A 20,859-nucleotide genomic window follows, 5' to 3' on the forward strand; every position below is an offset into this window, starting at 1 on the left:
CTCATCACTGAACTCAGTGAAGGAAGAGATCACCAATATATTTTTCACCAATATTTATAGCATATGGAACATAGCTCTTAATCAACTAGTTCTTATCAAATAAAGTAATTAATCCAAACCTTACAATAAATGGTTTATGAAGAATGACAAATCATGAGGAGTAACAGGTATATTTTTAAGTTTCAAAATCACTTAATACAAGGTGATATATGTTTCTAATAAAAATAGTCATTTTGGGAGTCCATTTTTTTGTCAAAACTGACTAGTTTAGAATATTTTTGAAAGAATATATCTACTTCAAGTTACTGCCTCATTAGCTTAGAAATTTCAATCTAAAAAGAACTTAATATAAACTCTTAAAAGTAAATAATCTCTATAACATATTTATAAATTGCATATATGATGACCTATCCTTTATGTTGAAAAAGCACATTGAAAGATGTAAAAAAACCTACAAGCCAGGTATCAAAGTCTTTCATTCTATTCAACACCTTATAGATACTAGCTATAAGAAGGGTTTCTTAATTTTAATAGCCAAGATAAAAAAATATAAAGATCCAACACTTGCTGGTAGCTTATTTGGAAGTCTTTATCAAAGACTTGAAAATTTTCCCAGTACCACCATAGACAGGACTGATATGTAAGAGAAGGAAAAAAAGAAATCCAAACAAAATAAACCCAAATCTTAAAAACCAGGTGCTAACCTGAAAATATTTAATATATGTAATTTCTTAAAATACAAAATTATTAAAGATGCTATATGAAGCCACTTCTTTAATCTGTTTTCTATAGAAAACCTGTCATTTTGAATGCAAACCTGTCAAATATAATACTGTTTTCTCAAGTTTGACACAGAACAATTTCGGCAAACTTGTTCTTTCCAGCAAAGGTTACATTTTCTAGGTGTATTTATTAGATGCTCCACCTCAGGCCCAGCTGTGTCAGGTACTGAATCACATTCTTCTTGGTTTTGAAATTCATGCCCATAAATAGGCACCAGTGACAATCTACTTTAGTTTTACAGAGAAGGACAAATGAAGGCAAATAAAGAACAGGAGAGTTCCACATACATAAAACCTTGTTATGACAGTTTCAAATATTATGTTCACATTTTCCATGACAAGAGGCTACACAATGCTTAATATAAAGTGCAATCTCTCAAGATGAATTTGTGAAGAGGTTTTATGTTACACAGCATCTGAAAACCTAGTAAGGGAAAAAGGGATACCTAAATGAGAAGAGAGAGATTAAATATGACCAGAAAACTAGTGGAAAAGTGAGAAAAGAAAAATGCATAATGGATTTTCAGAAGTAATTAATTTGACTGGTCATAAAATGAACATTTAGCAAGAAGATTGATTTCACCTCCCCAAAGTCATTCAAATTTATGAAGGGAAAGGAAGAGAAGGCAAAACTATATACATTCCCAACCACTTGGCACAACAAAGTAAAGACCATGTGGCCCAGAGAGCCTCAAAGATACCCAGCATTTTCCACAAAATTTGTAATAAATGTGAAGCCCTCTTTATATCATTTACCCTTGAAAGGAGACAAAGACCAAGAATCTAGCATGCTGCATTTGAACCCCATGCTATGCAGGATTTGAACCCCACTGCCTCTCTAACCTCATCTGCTACTATTCTCCCCTCACCCTCACTCATCCCCACTGCTCTCTCTCTGCCTCTCAAGTCTGCAATGCCCATCCTCCAGCGTCTCTGTAGCTTGCTCTCCCCTCTTTCCTCAGGCTTTTAACTCAATGCGCTGCCCCTACTGAACCTTCCCTGGCTGCTTTCTCAATGACTTCAAAATCATCCTCCCCCCCTCAAATTGCTATCCTCTTCTCTTTGAGCATTTCTTCGTGCTATTGAACATAATATGTATTTTACTTATTTGTCCAACATATTTCTTCCCTTACTATATACCGTAAGCTTCATGAGAAGGGGATTTGGGCTTTTGGTGGGGTCTTTTGGTTTTCTTCGACGCTAAATACCCAGTACCTGCCATATATACTATGCATTCAGCAACTGGTTGTTGAGGGAATAACCTAACAGCCAATGTTTGTCTGGCTATCATTTCTGAATACAAAGAATAACTTACAACTACAAACGGATATAATTTACAAATTATGGTAAGAAGATAGCATTGCTGTATCTTTGGCTAATGCTGACCAGAGGCATTTGTTTGCTTTCTACATAAATTAGTCTGAGCATTTGGGGTACCTCAAAGAAAGTAGAAAAAAATCTAAATATTCACTATTCAACTTTCATCAAAGTATTTTCTAAGAACTTTAATTCAATCCATTTTCAATAGTCTTAATATTGGAAAAATAGTTTGTGCTCTTCATTGTTTTATTAACTGTTTACCTTATAACCCTAAATAGGAAAAATCTCATACTAATAGCTTTCAGATTGATATTCACTAGATAAGTTATAAGGGAAAACTCATTTACTTGTAAAGACATTACACGTAAAGTTTTATTTTTATTTCAGTTTAATTCTTCAGTTTTACTAGTCCTGTTTGTACTTCTAACATTTGCAACAAATATAAGTAGGCTTTTGACATTAAAGCATTTTTTTTTCAATATTTTACTGATTTGAGAGAGAAAGAGAGAGAACATGCATGCATGAGCAGGGGGAGGGGCAGAGGGAGAAGGAGAAGCAGACTCCCCACTGACAGGGAGCTGGACATGGGGCTTGATCCCAGGACCCCAGGATCATGACCTGAGCCAAAGGCAGATGCTTAACCAACTGAGCCACCCAGGTGCCCCAAATTTTCTTCTTTAACAATGTATTTTGAACTTTATCTGAGAATTTTAAGACTTTCCCACGTATAGTAACAAAAACTTAAAAACAATTAGCAAAAAAATCAGTTAAAACCATCAGTACCTTAAAGAACTATTTGTCCATGTGAAAGAAGGCACAGGTATTCATTCATCCTACACTTCCCTTTCCATCATGAAGGGACTTCAACTACCACTAAGTCACTTCAAAAACCCAATCTGAGATAAAGAATATATACTTCAGAACACACTCTGTCCTGCTCACCAGACAATCTGCTCCTTGCAAGAGGTACTTACAGGCATCAGCACCATCAGACGCTTAGAACATAGAAAGCGTATGAGTAATATTGCTCAGATACACACAATGCATAAAACATACCAAGAAAACTTATTATTACCACATATCAACCTTTTGTTCATTTCACTGATAAAAAGAAAAAAAAATCCCTGTACACTTTAGAGTCACTCCAGCCAAAAGGTGATATAGAAGCAGTAACATTTTATTTTAGGTTTTATTTCTCATATCCTCCTGGGTTCATGCTTTTAATGTTCTGCTCCACCTCAGGGAAAGATTATCCACTACTAAAAGAAAGTGACATACCTGAAAAACAATAGGAAACTGCCAATGCCATATGTGTGGTTATCGATTTATGTCATGTGTCAATAAAGTAATTTCAAAGGATGTTAGTGCTTTTAGCATCTGAAGAAATGGCCGTTTAAACTATTCCATCTGCATTTGCTTTGGGATATTAGGCAGCAAATGAAACAGGAAGGCAAACCAACGTGTCATTTGGCTGAGAAAGAAACATCGATTTAAAGATGTTATCTTTTCAAAATGTTTTGGCAGTGTTTTAAATTAGATCAAACTATTATCTGTAAGAAAATGGCAACAGACAGCATTTATTTTGTTTTTCATTAATGTAATATACTTGGATTATAAAATAAATGCTAACATTAGATACATCAGTTAACATTTAAAAGTTACTCATGTTCCCAAACTGAAATTTACAACTCACTAATTATTTCACTCAGATTCATTCATACCAAAGTTGTTTTAAAAGAGTACTCTGTTAACTGCTCCAAACAGAAGTCCATAAAATTAGGTTCTTCTGTGGTAATTTTCTTATTAACAAAAAAAATGCAGCCACTGAATTAACATCTTATAATTTTCAGTAAAAAGGTATTAATTTGAGAGTTACTATGTTGTCCTTTCCCTTCAGCTCAAAATTTCCGGCTGTGTAGTGATACTACTATGCAACCAGCCGTGGGTTAGATGCACGTAAGACAAAGTGCCTCTTCAGATTTTGAGGGCTCTCTGTTAGTGAATGTCAGGAGGCATTTTCCTTAATCATTTTCAGCACAATTTGCCCTTGCTACATTTATGATGAGAGAAATGCCAGGCAAATATCCAGAACCTTTGTTCCCAAGGAAGCAGAAGCTGTCATTTCCAGTGACTATCAGAATAGCCTTTCATAGCTGTGATGTCACATAACTGAAATAGTTGGTTAAAAATCACATACATACAAGGAGCACCTTGGTAGCTTAGTTGTTAAACATTGGACTCTTGGTTTAGGCTGGGACCATGATCTCCGGGGTCCTGAGACGGAGCCCTGCATGGGGCCCAGTGCTCAGTGAGGAGCGAGCTTGAGAATTTTCTCACTCCCTCTGTCCCTCCTCCCACTCACATGCATGAATGCATGCATGAATGAATGAATAAATAAATAAATAAATAAATAAATAAATAAATAAATAAATACTAAAATCATATATATAAAATGTCATGAACCGGAGGGATAAATTTTTTCTTTTTGAAAAAGAAAGAATTTAACAGGGGTGGCTTGGGTGGCTCAGTCGGTTAAGTGTCTGCCTTCAATTCGGGTCATGATCTCAGGGTCCCGGCATCCAGCCCCATGTTGGGCTCCCTGCTTGCAGGGAACCTGCTTCTCCCCCTCTCCTCCCTGCTCATATTTGCTCTTGCTAGCACTCTCTCTCTCTCTCAAATAAGATCTTTAAAAATTTAAACTAAAAAAGAATTAAACATCCCAGCAAAAACTAGTGAAATTATCCATAGAAATGATCAACTGAAATGCTTTTATTTTTAAAGATTTTATCCATTTATTTAAAGATTTACTTGGAAGAGACAGAAAGAGCATGAATAGCGGAGGGGCAGAGGGAGAAAGATAAGCAGACTCCCTACTGAGCCCGGAGCCCAATGCTCAATGCTCTACCTTCAATCCCAGGACTCTGTGATCATGACCTGAGCCCATACTTAACCAGTTAAGCCATCCAGACACCCCTTCATTTATTTATTTTAGAGAGAGAGAGAGAGCGTGCAGAGAGAGAGCACATGCAAGCAAGCAGGGGGAGGGACAGTTAGGGAGGGAGAAGAAGGAGAAACAATCTCCAGTAGATCCTGAACTGAGTACAGGCCCTAAGACCACAACCCCAGCCAAAATCAAGAGTTGGTCACCCAACAGAACCACCTAAGCACCCCACAACTGAATTCAAAGAAAAGAAATTTTGGGACACCTGGGTGGTTCAGTGGTTGAGTGTCTGCCTTTGGCTCAGGGCACGATCCCGGGGTCCTGGGATAGAGTCCCATATTGGGATCCCTGCAATGAGCCTGCTTCTCCCTCTGCCTATGTATCTGCCTCTCTCTCTCTCTGTCTCCCATGAATAAATAAATAAATCTTAAAAAAAATAAAAGAAAAGAAATTTTGGCAGTGCAAATATTTCAGTTGAGAGGTTAAAAGTATTTAGGAGAGAAAAAAAATCATGTTGAGATTTCTAAGTAAAAAATCTCTAGACCATATAAACTGTATGAGCTCATTTTTTAAAAAGACATGTTATAGAGAGGAGATCTATTTTAATGGTATCTAAAACCTGACAAAAAATTCTTTAATAATTCTAAAATTTTCAAGTTCGTAAGCAATTATAAAATTAAGATAAATTTAGGGATTTCCAAAGGGCAGCATCTGTGTGAGCTAAGGAATGTATCACATAATTTAACGTTTGGTTCCAGAAAGTTCTGAACACAGAACATCCAGATCAGAAAGAAGGCGGCAGTTACAAGTTTCTAGTGAAAGGACATGGAGACTGACATTTTCTAAGGCTTACTAAAATTAATTCCCTCTACTCAGGATCTGCACAAACTTTGTTGCATTTAGAAGTTAAGGTACTTAGTGTCCTCTTCATCCAGGAATTGGTGGCAGCCCTAATTTAACCACATATATGAAAATAAATGATACCTGCGTAGACCATAAATATTAAGTTATGCTTATCACTTAAAAAAAATCCTCTTACAATTTCCTTGATTACAATTTTTTTTTTTTTTTTTAGTTTAGTTTTACTTATTTTTAAAGAGAGAGTAGTGGGGAAGGGCAGAGGGCTAGGGAGAGAATCCCAAGCGGACTCCCTGCTGAGCTCAAGCCCAATGCAGGACTCAGTCTCATGACCCTGAGATCACCACCTGTGCTAAAATCAAGAGTCTGATGCTCAACTGACTGAGCCACCCAGGTGTCCCTCATTTTAATTTCTAAGTACTAGATATGTTTGTAAAAATAAAATGGTTTGTTTTTGGCATATTAGAGCTTTCTGTTTTTGTTTTTAGTTTTTCCTAATGCCATTTAGAATTGCCTTTTGTTTGACTTTACTTATCCAGCAACTCATGAGCAAGCAAGTAAATAAAGTATTAGTAATTTAAGAGAGGATTCAAATGAAGACAGGATCATCTTGGCATATTCACTCTAAACTTGAATCCTCAAATGCTTCTAATCTCTTTAAACATTGCTCTGGTTCAAGTATATTTTGGATTTATGATTTCAAAGGGCTCAGTTATCTGACGAGAACAGGAGCATATTAAGTCTCTGCATAATACAGTTTTGAAATGGCATGCACATTAGACACTAAGCAGTTATTAAATCTTGCTTTTAACCTACCAGTTTCCTAAATCTTCCCTCTACAGCTTGATTCCCAATAGAGAAAGAAGTAATTCAAACAAAAATTTCCCTGTTTACTGCAATAAGCTATTTACTTATCTGTGCACAAGGTTGAGAAATTATGGAACAGAGATTGATGTATTTGCCCACAGGGGATCTTGCATAGACATTTAGCTTGAATTTTCATTTGTATTTTCAATTCATATAAGGATTACATATTTTGACCCACTTATAAATTGAAAGACATAACAAAATAGAAAGATCACTATTTTCCTACTTGCTATTTAACTAATGCTGACAAGTCACTTTCAGCTCCCTGAACTTCATTTAGCTCATTTGTAAATGAAGATAACAATATAGCCTGGTTGAACAAATGACCTAATATTAAAATGTTTTGACAACTATAAAATTTTATGTAAGTGTAAAAATTTGTAGATTAGGCTTTTATAAAACTAGCTGGCTATTTCCACATCGTGCTTGTATAAAGAGGAAAAAACAGAAAGGTACTGTTTTGAAGTAGTCTGAGAACTGAGGTTTCAAACTTAAACATTTTCCTAACAACTACAATAATATGGGTTAGAGCTAAAATTCAGAGTCCAATTATCTAGCCGCTTGAATTTTACATAATAAGGAAAGTTTGTAGGCACTTGAGTGGCTCAGTGGTGGAGCATCTGCCTTTGGCTCAGGTCGTGACTCCGGGATCCTGGGATTGAGTCCCACATTGGGCTCCCCATAGGGAGCCTGCTTCTCCCTCTGCCTGTGTCTCTGCCTCTCTCTCTGTCTCTCATGAATAAATAAATAAAATCTTTAAAAAAAAATTCTTGAAGGTTAAACACAAAACATATCAACAGAATAGTCACACACGATGGTGGAAAGAGCAGAACTGAAAACAAATGTTATACTTCCCAATTTGTTCTCAGTCATTCCTGGCTAGAACATCTAGGGTTAGGAGTAGAGTTAGGGATTGAGGCACGTTCAGAATTTGGGTTAAAGTTTGGGCTAGATGATAGCAGACATTTTCATCAATCACTTTTTTGTCTTAGCCAACCGGAAAAAAAAAATGATGATGATGATAACACAAAGTGGTCATCATGTGTGAAGCACTACACTATAGACAGAGATACATAACATGTATATATGTATTTACCTAAAATCACAGCACATTACACCTTACAACAAACCTATTAACTCTACTTTACAGGCAAGAAACCTAAGGCACAGAAGGGTTAAGTAAGTCGAGCAAGGTCACACAACACTGCCTGGCTCTTGGGTTTTTGTTTTTTTGTTTTTTTTTAAGAGCCATATTGAAGTTCAGTTTATATACATAAAATTTATCCATCTTAATGTACAACTCAATGAGTTTTGACAATTTTACAGGTGTGCAACTCTCACCACAATCCAGTTGAGACAGTTTCATCACAAAAAAAAAAAAAAAAAAAAAAAAAAAAAAACTCATACCTGTAAACAGCTGGCCTCTAAATAACAGACTTAGGAGCATCAACCCCATTCCACTCGAAAATCTGCTATTGATTTCCCAAGAATTTAACTTCTAATAGCCTACTGTTGAGCAGAAGCCTTACTAATAACAGAGTCGATTAACATATTTTATAAGTTCTATGTATCATATACTGTAGTTTTACAATAGTGCTAGAGAAAAAAGAAAAAACATGTTTACCATACTGTAAAAAAATCTGAATAAATGGACCCACACAGTTCAAACCCATGCTGTTCAAGGATCAAGTGTACAGTCAATCCCATCAGAATCCCCAGCCCTAGAAAACTACAAATCCCTTTTACCTATAGATGTCTTTTCTGGGCATTTCATAGAACTGGAATCATACATAGAACATGTAGTCTTCTGCATTGGACTTGTTTTAAGGTTCATGTATACCGTAGCATGCATTACCTAATTTCTCCTTATTGGCTAATAATATCTTTTGTTAGGATATACTACATTGTATATCCATTTATCAGTTAATGGGTGTTTATGTTATTTCTTTTTGGCTATTATAAAGAATGCTGCTATAAACACCCACATACACTTGTATTGACAAACACTTTCAATTCTCCTGGCTAAATACCTAGGATTGAAATTGTTAGTTAGAAACTGAAGACCTAACACTAAAATTGATATGGAAGTGCAAAGGACCTCTAATAGCCAAAACAGTTAAAAAACAAGTTATAAGACTAACATTACCTGATATCAAGACATTATAAAGCTATAGTCATCAAAACGGTGTTGTACTGGCACGAAGACAAACAAAAGGATCAATGGAAAAGAATGGAGTCCAGGAAAAGATCTACACATATATGTGAAAAATGCAGGTAAGAAGATAAGTGTGGAGAAAAAATATTTAAACAAGTAGTGGTGGAAAAATTACATATCTGTGTGTCAACAATATAAACAAGTCATTTTTCACAGTATATATAAAAATTAACTTGAAGTGGATCACAAACTCAACTATAAATTCTGTAACTATAAAACATATAGAACTAAACATAGAAGAAAATCTATGTGCTCTTGGGTTCAACAAAACTTTCTTACGTGTACCAACAAAAACATGATCTATAGAAGAAAAAAATTGATAATTTAAACTTCATCAAAATTAAAAATTTCTGAGGGTACTTGATGGGCTGAGCACTGGATATTTTACTGTATGTTGGCAAATTTAATTTATATAAAATATTTTAAAAATTTTTTAAATCTCTGCTTTCAAAAGACACTCTTAAGAGAATGAAAAGACCAATCACAGACCAAGATTAAATATTTGAAAAATAACATCTTTTAAATAAATCCTTTATTGGAACTGTTATTTATTTATAAGAGACAGAGAGAGGCAGAGACACAGGTAAAGAGAGAAGCAGGCTCCACATGGGGAGCTCAATGCAGGACTCGATCCCAGGACCCCAGGATCATGACCTGAGCCAAAGGCAGATGCTCAACCACTGAGCTACCCAGGCATCCCTCCAATAAAGGATTTACATCCAGAGTATGTTAAGAATCAATACTCAGCTGTAACAACCCAATTTTTAAAAATGGGCAAATGATTTGAATAGACATTTCACCAAGGAAGATACACAAACGGCACATTTGCACATAAAGAGATGCTCAACATTATTAGGAAAAATAAATTACATTAAGGTTTTACACAAATATCAGGATGGCTAAAGACTGACCAGACAGAGCTGATGAAAAGATGGAGAAAGGGGATCTCTCATAGACTGCTATTGGGAATGCAAACTAGCATAATCCCGTTAGACAGCAGTTTAGTAGCTTCCAACATATTTAAACATGCATATTTCCAAGTATCCATTCATTCCATTCCTAGAATTTTAGAAATTAAAGTACATGTCCATATAAAGACTTGTACATGGATATTATCAGCAGCTTCATTTGTAGTTGCCCACAAGAAACAACTCAAAAGTCTATCAATAACTGAGTAAGCTGTGGTATATCCCTATGAGGGAACTCTATTCAGCAATAAAAAGTGAACTGATACACATTACAAAATGGATCAATTTTTAAATTATGCTAAATGAAAGAAACCAGACCAGAAAAAAATACAGACTGTATGATTCCATTTTTATAAAATTCTAGAATACAAACTCACTTATAGTGAATAGAAGGCACCTCAGTGGTTGACTGGGACAGAGGGTAGAGAAGGGTATACAGAAGTCAAAATAGAGACAATAAAGTTTGTCATATTTAAAGTGTCAATATATCAAAGTCATTTTCAAAAAGAATGAATGACAAATTACACCGATTAAAAATTAGGTATTTGAGGGGCACCTGAATTATATGGATAAATATGAAACTCTAAGTTATATTAATAAGAGAAAAAAGATCTGAAGAGTATTAGAGTATATCTTTATAATTAAATTTAAAGGATGTGCATAAAAATCAGGTATCTGCATTAAATATTTTCCTGGAAAAACACACACACACACACAGAATTAGATAGCAATCAGCTTTGGGAGAGGGTTAGATTATTGAGTGGGAAATTTTCATTTTTAATTTTCTGTCTTTCATTACATTTTCAATTTTCTAATTTTCTATTATTCTCATTCATTTAAAAATATTAATACAGGTTATTAGTGTCAGATAAACACTAACCTCCCTCTCCTGCAAAGCTATCTTCTTTTGTTCAAGTTGAACCTACTATCTGGCATTTGTCATCCATGCTGAGACCAAAATCACCTTTCCTCAACAACTCTGCTCTACCTTTCAAATCTAAGTTTCTCAGTAACATCCCTTATTAACAACTGGGGACTTCATTTGCACTTATCTGAAAATATGTATATGTATATTACATTTAGTTAAAACTATAAGCTATTATTTTTAAAATTTTAGACCATATCATTTTTGATAACTATATTGAAAGCTACTTTAAGATATGGATCATAAATAGTGTAAACCATGCAAACATATATCTTACAGTGCTATCCTGATGAGGATGTAAAGGATGATGATCCTAAACCCTGCAGTTATATAATAATAAGAACTATTTCAATAGCAAGCAAATCAATGTGATAAAAATGGGAACAACTAGCCTTAAATAATAGAACTATGTGAGCAATATCTAATGGGCAATCTATAATATCAGTTTTATTTACTGTATAATGAGTTAGACCTATTTTTCATGTTCCTTCAAATTTCTTTTTTTTTTTTTTTTTTAAGATTTATTTATTCATAAGAGACACAGAGAGAGGCAGAGACACAGGCAGAGGGAGAAGCAAGCTCCCTGCAGGGAGCCTGATGGGGGACTGGATCCTGGGACCTCAGGATCACGTCCTGAGCCAAAGGCAGACGCTTAACCACTGAGTCACCCAGGCATCCCCTCAAATTTAAGATGACCAAATACTTGTTTAAGCGAATCCTTGTCAATTATTAAATATTTATAAATTTTACCACGATCAAATTTTATATTTTCTACCAAGATGATATACGAGATAGTAACTTAAAAATATACTCCATCAGTTCAAGGTTATCCTTGATTTTTGGCAAAAGTGGTTAACCATAAGACCTGAAGGTGTTGAAAGTGACCAGAAAGAAATAGAGGACAAATTCCTCAACAAATTACTTGTTTTATTTGTTCACTTATGAAAGACATTTGTAGTTCATAAGGAATTCAAAACACTATGGAATTTTATATACAGCCAAACAAGAGGATGTGTGGTACTGTACTTGGAAAATAACAAGGAACAAAATATAAGTTAGTACTATCACTGTTATAAAGTTAAGCCAAGTAGACTATTTTTATAAACAGCTTTCCTAACAAAAACATACATAATTAAATTCAATGTGTAATCGCACTATAATAATCTCTCAAAAAAAAAAAAGGTTGGCTGACATTTTCTAGACAATAGCAAAGTAACAGACTTTAAAATTTCGAGCATATGTACAGATCTTTGTCATCAGGAAAATGCTAAACAGAATTGTTGAGAACTTTACAAGGAGAAATCAAAGAGATTGAATGTATAAAAATAATAAAACATGACATTAAAATGTCATTGAGAAAACCTCTAAAATCTTACCTGGAACCAGTTCCATAATGATGTAGATAGGCTGTCTTTGTGTGCAAACGCCTATAAGTTTGACAATATTGGGATGATCGTATTGCTTGAGAATTCTGGATGAGAGAAAAGTATAAAAACAGTTATCGTTTAAAAACTAAAGCATTAAATCATGAATAGTGTGGCCAAGTAGAATATACTTTATTCAACATAATTTTCTTTTTAAAATTTTTGTATGAAGCCAAATTATGATAAATGATAGGATGTATACAAGTTTCGTAAATACTGGCAAACTACAGGTACAAACAATTCTCCTTGATTCAATTAAATTTTCATTTAATATATACTATCTCCTTTGAATAACTAACAACCATGCCAAGTATGAACAACTTAGTCCCAAACATACATAATTCCCTTCAAAGTATCTTGTTTAAGCCACTACCATGAAAGCATAACTGACAAATATTAGTGGACCAAAAACTGTAAGCTGCTTGGAAGGCATCTTTTTGTTTTGTTGTATTTTAGAACATACTTTAATGAAAATACATAAATAATTTAATTCGTATCAGTAAATGCAAATGGCTAATCATCGTGTTAGGTTTTATAAAATACTCTCTTCATCATGTTCAATTTCAAAATAATAACTTTTGAGTTTTGAGAAAACTGACCAAAGGTTAAACAATAATTGAGTAACAGTTTCAATATAGACTTGAGCTGAAGCAGAGGGACTCTACTTGGATAAAGACAAAATTTTACCAGAGCTATAAAAATAGCATAGCCTCATCCATGGCCCTCCAGGCATAAGTTAAAAATAAATTATATTCCCTCATAGGCCTGTCTACTCTGAATATTTCTGTTACCAAATTTTATTCCAGATTAATTCACTCATATTTGAAAAATGCAGTTTTCTTTCCTAAAAGAATGAAAAAATGACTATTGGGAGAAAGATAAAATAGTTTATAAATGTCTTGTACAAGCCCAACTAAAGCAGAGATAGCTCTAAGAAAAACGTTTTAGATTGAAAATATATAAAGTTTTATAAAGGGAAAAGATAGAGTGGGAAAAATTCTAGAGATATGGAAAGTATCGTCACTTAGCTTGGAGCTTGCAACTTCTACAAAGAATTAAAAATGAAGTCTTAGAATGGTTTGACTTTAATTCAAAATGTCATTTCTTAAGTTGGAAACTGTTTAGTAAAGAAAGCCCACAAAATAGCCAGGCTGAACTCAATATTAAGTCTAAATATATAACTCTATCGTCTATTTAATGACACTTGAGAGTTCCCATGTGTACAATTCTCATTTTTAACTTAAGACTTCCTAATTCTACTTTAGAAAATGGACTTCTCCATTGGACTTTATGAAATTTAATACTTTATCTTACAATAAAACAATCACAAATTAGAAAGCAAGAAAATTAATTTTCAAAATATCTTAACAATCCCTAAGAATAACTATAAAATAATAAGCCTGTGAATCTCCATTGTGATAGCATGCTTTATCATAGCATTTTTTTTGACCTGCCAATAATGGACATTTAAAAGTTTACAACATTATTCTATAAATAATACTTAATAAATGCATCCAACTAGGTTAATCCATTGTTATTGATACTCATTTTTAGATGATGAATGGAGAAATGTACATCAAAACACTCCATCCTATGGCACTTAGTTCTCTTGTTGCCATCACCTTGCTTCTCTGACACCACTTTATGGGAATTTCAATCTTATATACTATGCCATTATAGAGACACACCTCCATACATACACATACCCCTTTCCCTTTCTCCCTTTATACCGCAAATATCCACGTATTCCCCTTCTTTGCATCTCAGAATGAGAGTCCATCATTACTCTGGCAAAAACATCTTCCCATTTGTCTCATACTATGTTGTATATACTGGATTTAATCACTAATAGAATAGTCTTAATCATACGCAATACAGGAGTAGCAAGTTAGAACATTAAATTTTAGTTAGTAAAAAAAAAAAAAAAAAGGCAATCGACCTAGAAGATTTTAGAAAAGAAACGATGTGCAGATTTTGGAACAAATGCCCAACCACGAGATGAAGAAGAATCTGAGCTTCTCAAAAAAGAAAGGTAAGAGCTCAGAAAAGACAATCAACTGAAAACACTTAAGGAGGGTTAGATAGATATAATTATACATATCTAAATATATGTGTATAAATTATGTATTTGTATATGGAATATAGGATTTTTATTACAAAGACAATCATGACATTGCACATATACATGCCTATGATATATGCGTGTGATAAAAACAAAAAATACTGCAATATTCCAATACTGTAGAGTACTCAGTTTTTTAGCATCTGGTTCTTCTGACTATGATTGTGTAACTAATCTGTAGTTTAACTCAAAAACAAACTTTTTGTCAGAACATTGTCTAAGTGTTTACTTATGGGGGTTCTAAAAGTGCTTACCTCTACACTTCAGTAAATCATAATTTAAGATAATTCCAAACTTTACATTTAAAGTGTTCACAGATTATAAACACACATTTAATACTAATTTTGCAAACTCACTTGGCTTCTTGTAAAAATTTTATTTTCAGTTCCTGAGGAAGATCTTCTTTACATGTTTTAACAGCAACAGCAGTTTTATCCTTTAATATGCCCTTATATACTTCACCAAAATTCCCCTGAAAATACAAATACATTTACTGTTTGGGGTATAATACAGCCTTATCAATCTTTGCAAAACACAAGGAAAGCACATAATAATGAATTGAGTTCATCAAAGTATTCTGTTAGCTTTACTCAGAATTTTAAGTGGAAATAAAGATCAGAAATATTGCTCTTACCAATCCTCCAACTTTAAAAATAGTACTCAACCTACCTACCCTTTTGGGGATTGAAACTTGAGGAGAACTGAAAAGGAAAAAAGGGGGAAAAAATTCGAAGAGACTAGGATAAAAGGAGAAACTCAAATCGAAGCCATCAGAAGCACTTAAGTTTCACATCTCTTAGTTCTCTTTACCCCCCCAAGTTCTAAATTTTATTAGATTAATTAGTTATCAACAGCCCAGGTGGCTCAGCGGTTTAGTGCCGCCTTCAGCCCAGGATGTGATCCTGGAGACCCGGGATGGAGTCCCACGTTGGGCTCCCTGCATGGAGCCTGCTTCTCCCTCTGCCTGTGTCTCTGCCTCTCTTTCTGTGTGTCTCTCTCATGAATAAATAAATAAAATCTTTTTTAAAAAAGTTATCCATTAATGTTTCAAGATACAGCAAATATTCCAAGAGGTGACCGCTGGTCTGGATCCACAAAGCTAAATGTCAGTTGAAGAGTATAAAGAGATAGGGGAGAGGCAAGAGAACAAGGTGGACTAAGGAATGTCACCAAGCAGCAGTAGATTGTCAATTTCAGAAAGACATTAAGGAAGAGGAGGTGCTTACCCAAATGCCAGGGTCACCCATGTTGAGTTTGTATCAAATGTATGAATCCCTAACCTTAAGCGATGGCTCTAACCTATTTTGACTTAACATGTCTTATTTCAACTTTGTTTCCTGTTAATAATAAAAAACAAATAACTCCAAAGTATTACAAAGAAGATCTAGAAAACTAATTTTTTAGTATTCAAGTTTTTATGTATGCATATCTATTTCTTACATAATTACAATACTAATATGCAAGCATTAAAGCATTAAAATAAGCTTCAATGCTATTGTTGAGCAAGAAGTAACTGAACTAGGAGCCTGCTGGTTATTGGGTTTGAGTTTCTGTTTTTTTTTTTTTTTTTTTTAAGATTTTATGTATTTATTCATGAGACAGAGAGAGAGAGAGAGAGAGAGAGGTAGAGGTAGAGACAGAGGCAAAGGGAGAAGCAGGCTCTCCCCAGGGAGCCTGATGCGGGACTCGATCCCCGCATTGGGGATCATGCTCTGAAACGAAGGCAGATGCTCAATCACTGAGCCACCCAGGTGTCCCTGGGTTTGGGTTCTACGAGCACTGTTACTCTTTTATTTTTTTTAAGATTTATTTAGTTTTATTCAGAGAGCCGGGAGAGGGGCAGAGGAAGAGAATCTCAAGGAGACTCCCTGCTGAGCTTGCAGCCCCAAAGCAGGGCTCAATCCCATAACTCTGAGATCATGACTTGAGCTGAAAACAAGAGTCAGACACTTAACTGGCTGAGCCACCCAGGTGCCCTGAGCAATTTAACTCTTAGTTCAAGGTGTGTAGATTTTATGTCATCAATAAACTTAAAATTGCTGAAATATTTCAATATATATTTTTAATATCTGTACATTTATTTACATTTTACATTTAATTTCTGTCAGCAAAGTTTCCTAACTTCTTTCTTCTTTTTTTTAAGTTACAGTGTAGTTAACAGTGTTATGTTAGTTTCAGGTGTACAATGTAGTGATTCAGCAATTTCACGTATTACTTAGTGCTCATCGTCCTAAGTCTACTTTTGATCCCCTTCACCTATATCACTTATCACCTACTCACCTCCCTTCTGGAAACTGTTCTTTATACTTAGAGTCTGGTTTTGGTTTGCCTTTTTTTTCTTTGTTCGTTTATTTTGTTTCTTAAATTCCACACATGAGTGAAATCATATGCTATTTACCTTTCTCTGACTTATTAGCATTATACCCACAGGATCTACCCATGTTGTTGCAAATGGCAAGATTTCATTCTTTTTATGGCTGAATATACCATTGTGTGTGTGTGTGTGTGTGTGTGTGTGTATATATATATATATATATATATATATATATATATATATATATCACATATTCTGTATCCATTTAGCAATCGATGGATAATTGGGAGGCTTCCCTATCTTGGTCGTTGTAAATAATGTTGCTATGGAGACAGGGGTGCATGTATCCCTCCCTCTGAATTAGTATTTTTGTATTCTTTGGGTAAATACCTAGTAATGTAATTGCTGGATTATAGGGTAGTTCTATTTTGGAATTCAGTCATACTGAAATTCACAGCCCATCATCATTGACATTTTATCTTCAATGTATTCTTCGGTGATTCTCTTCACCTTTTTATTCCAACCAACTTGGCTCTCACTTGAGCACTCAAATGGTGGCTGAGCTTCCTTTTCCCTTCTGAACTGAAGTGATGATTTCCCTGTCACCCCTCCTCCTTCCACTGCCCTGGAGATGATATAAAGTCAACTATCTCCCTGTCACTGCTTTCAAACCATTTTCGCTCCTGCATTCCCAAAAACCAAGCTTTGAAACCTTATCATTTGATTATATATCCACTGCTCCCTTCAAATTCAGTTACTGAATTTGAAAATAGTTTCCTTTGTTTATTAACAATTTGAACTCCTGGAACACAGTACCCAGTGTTACTCCTGTCTTAGCTCTTATCAATTTCAATAGACACTTAAGAGTACCTTCTAATTCCTCAAACCCTCAGTTTCTTGAATATAATTCTTCCAATAATCTTCTACTCCAACCTATTTTCTAGGATCATACCTTAAACTTTGCCACTGTCGGGGTGCCTAGGTGGCTCAGTGCATTAAGTGTCCAACTCCTAATTTCAGATCAGGTCATGATCTCAGGGTTTTGAACTCAAGCCCCGTACTGGGCTCCACGCTGGATGTGGGTCCTGCTTAAGATTCTCTCTCTCCTTCCCCCTTGGTCCCTTCCCCCCTTCTCTAAATAAAAACAAACAAAACAGCTGCCAATAATGAACTCCACTGTAATACCTATTTTATTCATCCCATCTTCTGGCTGGCTTCTACATTCGCAGCTTACTTCCTCTAGTATCTAGACGCCAAAAATCCATTGACTCTATGGGAACTTCTGAGTCTTTAGGTCTTACCACTTTTGTTGTCTAACACCACCCTTAATGTCCTTCCTTCCTTATCCAGTTTATTTTTTATTTTTTAAAAGTTTATTTATTTATTCATGGAAGACAGAGAGAGAGAGAGAGAGAGAGAGGCAGAGACACAGGCAGAGGGAGAAGCAGGTTCCATGCAGGGAGCCCGACGTGGGACTTGATCCCGGGGCTGGGCTGAGGCGGCGCTAAACCGCTGAGCCACCCGGGCTGCCCTCCTTATCCAGTTTAAATTGTACAGTCAGCAAATATAACTGCTTACCATATATTCTCAACTTCATTGCTCCTCTTAATTTATAAAACTCCCCTGTCAAATCTACAATCCTGATTAAATTCAACACTCTGTCTAACTTGCACCTATGCTGCTAAATGTGGCTGAAGAAAATCCACAACCTCACTGACTGGTTTCCCTTTAAATTCATGGGCACAACCCTCCACGGAGCTCTTAATGCTGCTCCACCAATTCTCATCTCTCCCTCTAAAATCACCTGTTTTTCCCTAAATTACTTCCAACTGCAAACCACCATGCTGTTGTGTCTGAGGTGTTTTTTTTTTTTAATTTTTAAATTTAAATTCGATTTGCCAACATATAACATCCACTGCTCATCTTGTCACGTGCCCTCCTCAGTGCCCATCAACCAGTTACTGCATCCCCCCACCCACCTTCCCTTCCACAGCCCTTTGTTTGCCAGAGTTAGGGGTCTCTCAGGTTAAACAACACAATTCATTCTCTCGAAACTACTACCACATATCTCTAACTTCCTTTTGCAACAAAGCTTCAAAGAGCTTCATCCTTGCTATCTCTAATTCTTCTCTTCTTGTTCTCTCTTCGTCTATTCCAATCTGGCTTTCTGCTAAAACACTCTCAGGAAACTGCTCAGCCAAATCACCAGTGGCCATATTGTTACTAAATTCAATGGTTAATTCCCAGTAATCATCTCATTTGACCTATCAGCATAATTCTGTATCACTGACCACTCTGTTTTCCCTGATATACTCTCTTCTCTTGGCTTCCAAGACATCTGATCTTCTGGTTTTCTACCTTTGTAATTGATTGCTTTCTCAGCCTCTTTTGGTGATTTCTTCTCTTGTCTAAAGCCTCATATTAACATAGTGACCAGGGTTCAGCCTCTGATTCTCTCCTCTGATAGAGAACCACTCCGTACTGAAATCATCTAGTCTTATGGCTGTAAATGCCATCTATATATGGTGTATATATCCAACATAATGTTATTCAACCATAAGAATGTGGGACATCTTGCCATTTGCCATAACACGGATGAAACTTGAGCACTTTATGATGTCAGATAAAGACAAATACTGTATATACTATCACATTTATGAAATCTAAAAAAGCCAAAAAAAAAAAAAAACCCAAATCTAAAAAAGCCAAATTCATAAAAACAGAGTAAAATGGAGGTTACAGAGGATGGCGGGGGCATATAGGACTGACATTGTCTAAGGGCATAAACTAAACTTTTGAGAAACAAGCACTAGAGATCTAATATACAGGATAGTGAACATAAACAGTATATGTTGTAATCAAACTTGCTAAGAGGCTACAACTTTCCAACCACAAAAAAGAAAGAATAATTACATAATGTGCTATAGATGCTAACTACTACTTCAATGACAATGTTACTGTATATAAATTTATTGATTTAATATATTGTGTACCTTAAATGTACGTTATGTCAAATATATTCAATTAAAAATCTGAAATAACTGCTACATATAACTACCAAATATACATGCTACCACTGCCAATTTGTACTTTTCATACAGATCTCTTTTCTAAACTCCAGACTTGAGTGAGAGCCAGCTGTCTTCCCAACCTCTTCATTGGAAGAAAACAGATAAAACCGAATATATCCAAAACCTAACTCCTAATTTTATTCCCCGTAAACTTGCTACACCTACCTTCTCTCATGCCCCACACAGACTCCATCAGGATATTCAGTTGGTTCACACATTAAAAATATAACCAGAACTCACAAGTTTTCACCACCTCCCCTGCTACCACCCCGATGTAGCAACAATCATCTATTAGTTAGGTGAGTGCAATTGCCTCCTAACCTGTCAACTTCTCAGTCTATACTCAAACAACAGCCACAGTGACCTTTTTAATAAGATCATGCCGCCCCCTCCACTCAAAGTCACCCCTCACTCAAAGTCATCTACTAGATGATCTTTTTATACATAATCATAGCCAAAGCAATTATAATGGCCTACATACAAGGTTCTACATGATTTACACCCTCAATGCCTCACCTACTTCGTATCCTATCACATTCCTCCCTGCTTACTGAACTCAGTTATGGCCAAAGTGTCTGTCTTGCTCTTCAAAGAAAATCTGTATTGGCTACTGCCTTCTAGAACCCTCTTTCTGAGATGTCCTCATGGCTAAAATCCCTTTGAGTTTTTATACAAAAGTAACAATTTTAATAAAGCATACCCAGAACTTCCTATTAAAACAGCAGTGCTGGCCAGCAGTACTCCCAATCTCCCTACATTTTTCACAGGACTTAGAATACTTTAATATTATAAAATTTAGCTATTTGTTATGTTTATTATTTATCTATCTTCCCCTGCTAGTTAGACTGTAAGTTCCTTAAGGGCAAAGATAACTTGTCTGCTTTGATGGCTGATGTATCCCAAACGTCTACAATAGTACCTGGTACAAAGGAGACATTCAATAAATCTGTCAGGAGTGAGTAAAATATTTCTTTTTTGTTAGTTTTGAAAATATTTCTTGAATACCAACTATATAGTAAATGCAGTCTAATTATATATTGAAGAATAAAAAA

At 35.2% G+C, this 20,859-nt stretch overlaps 1 protein-coding gene across 1 annotated transcript in view; it reads right to left on the reverse strand.

The window, feature by feature from the left end:
* Window positions 1-20,859, reverse strand: part of FER (FER tyrosine kinase) — a 434,848-nt gene that overhangs the window by 136,031 nt on the left and 277,958 nt on the right. Inside the window, 2 exon segments of the mRNA NM_001003141.1 lie at window positions 12,253-12,347; window positions 14,779-14,894. Of these exon segments, the coding sequence (NP_001003141.1) occupies window positions 12,253-12,347; window positions 14,779-14,894 (211 nt within the window).

This window comes from Canis lupus, chromosome 3 (genome assembly GCF_011100685.1).
Source record: "Canis lupus familiaris isolate Mischka breed German Shepherd chromosome 3, alternate assembly UU_Cfam_GSD_1.0, whole genome shotgun sequence".
Taxonomy (NCBI): domain Eukaryota; kingdom Metazoa; phylum Chordata; class Mammalia; order Carnivora; family Canidae; genus Canis; species Canis lupus.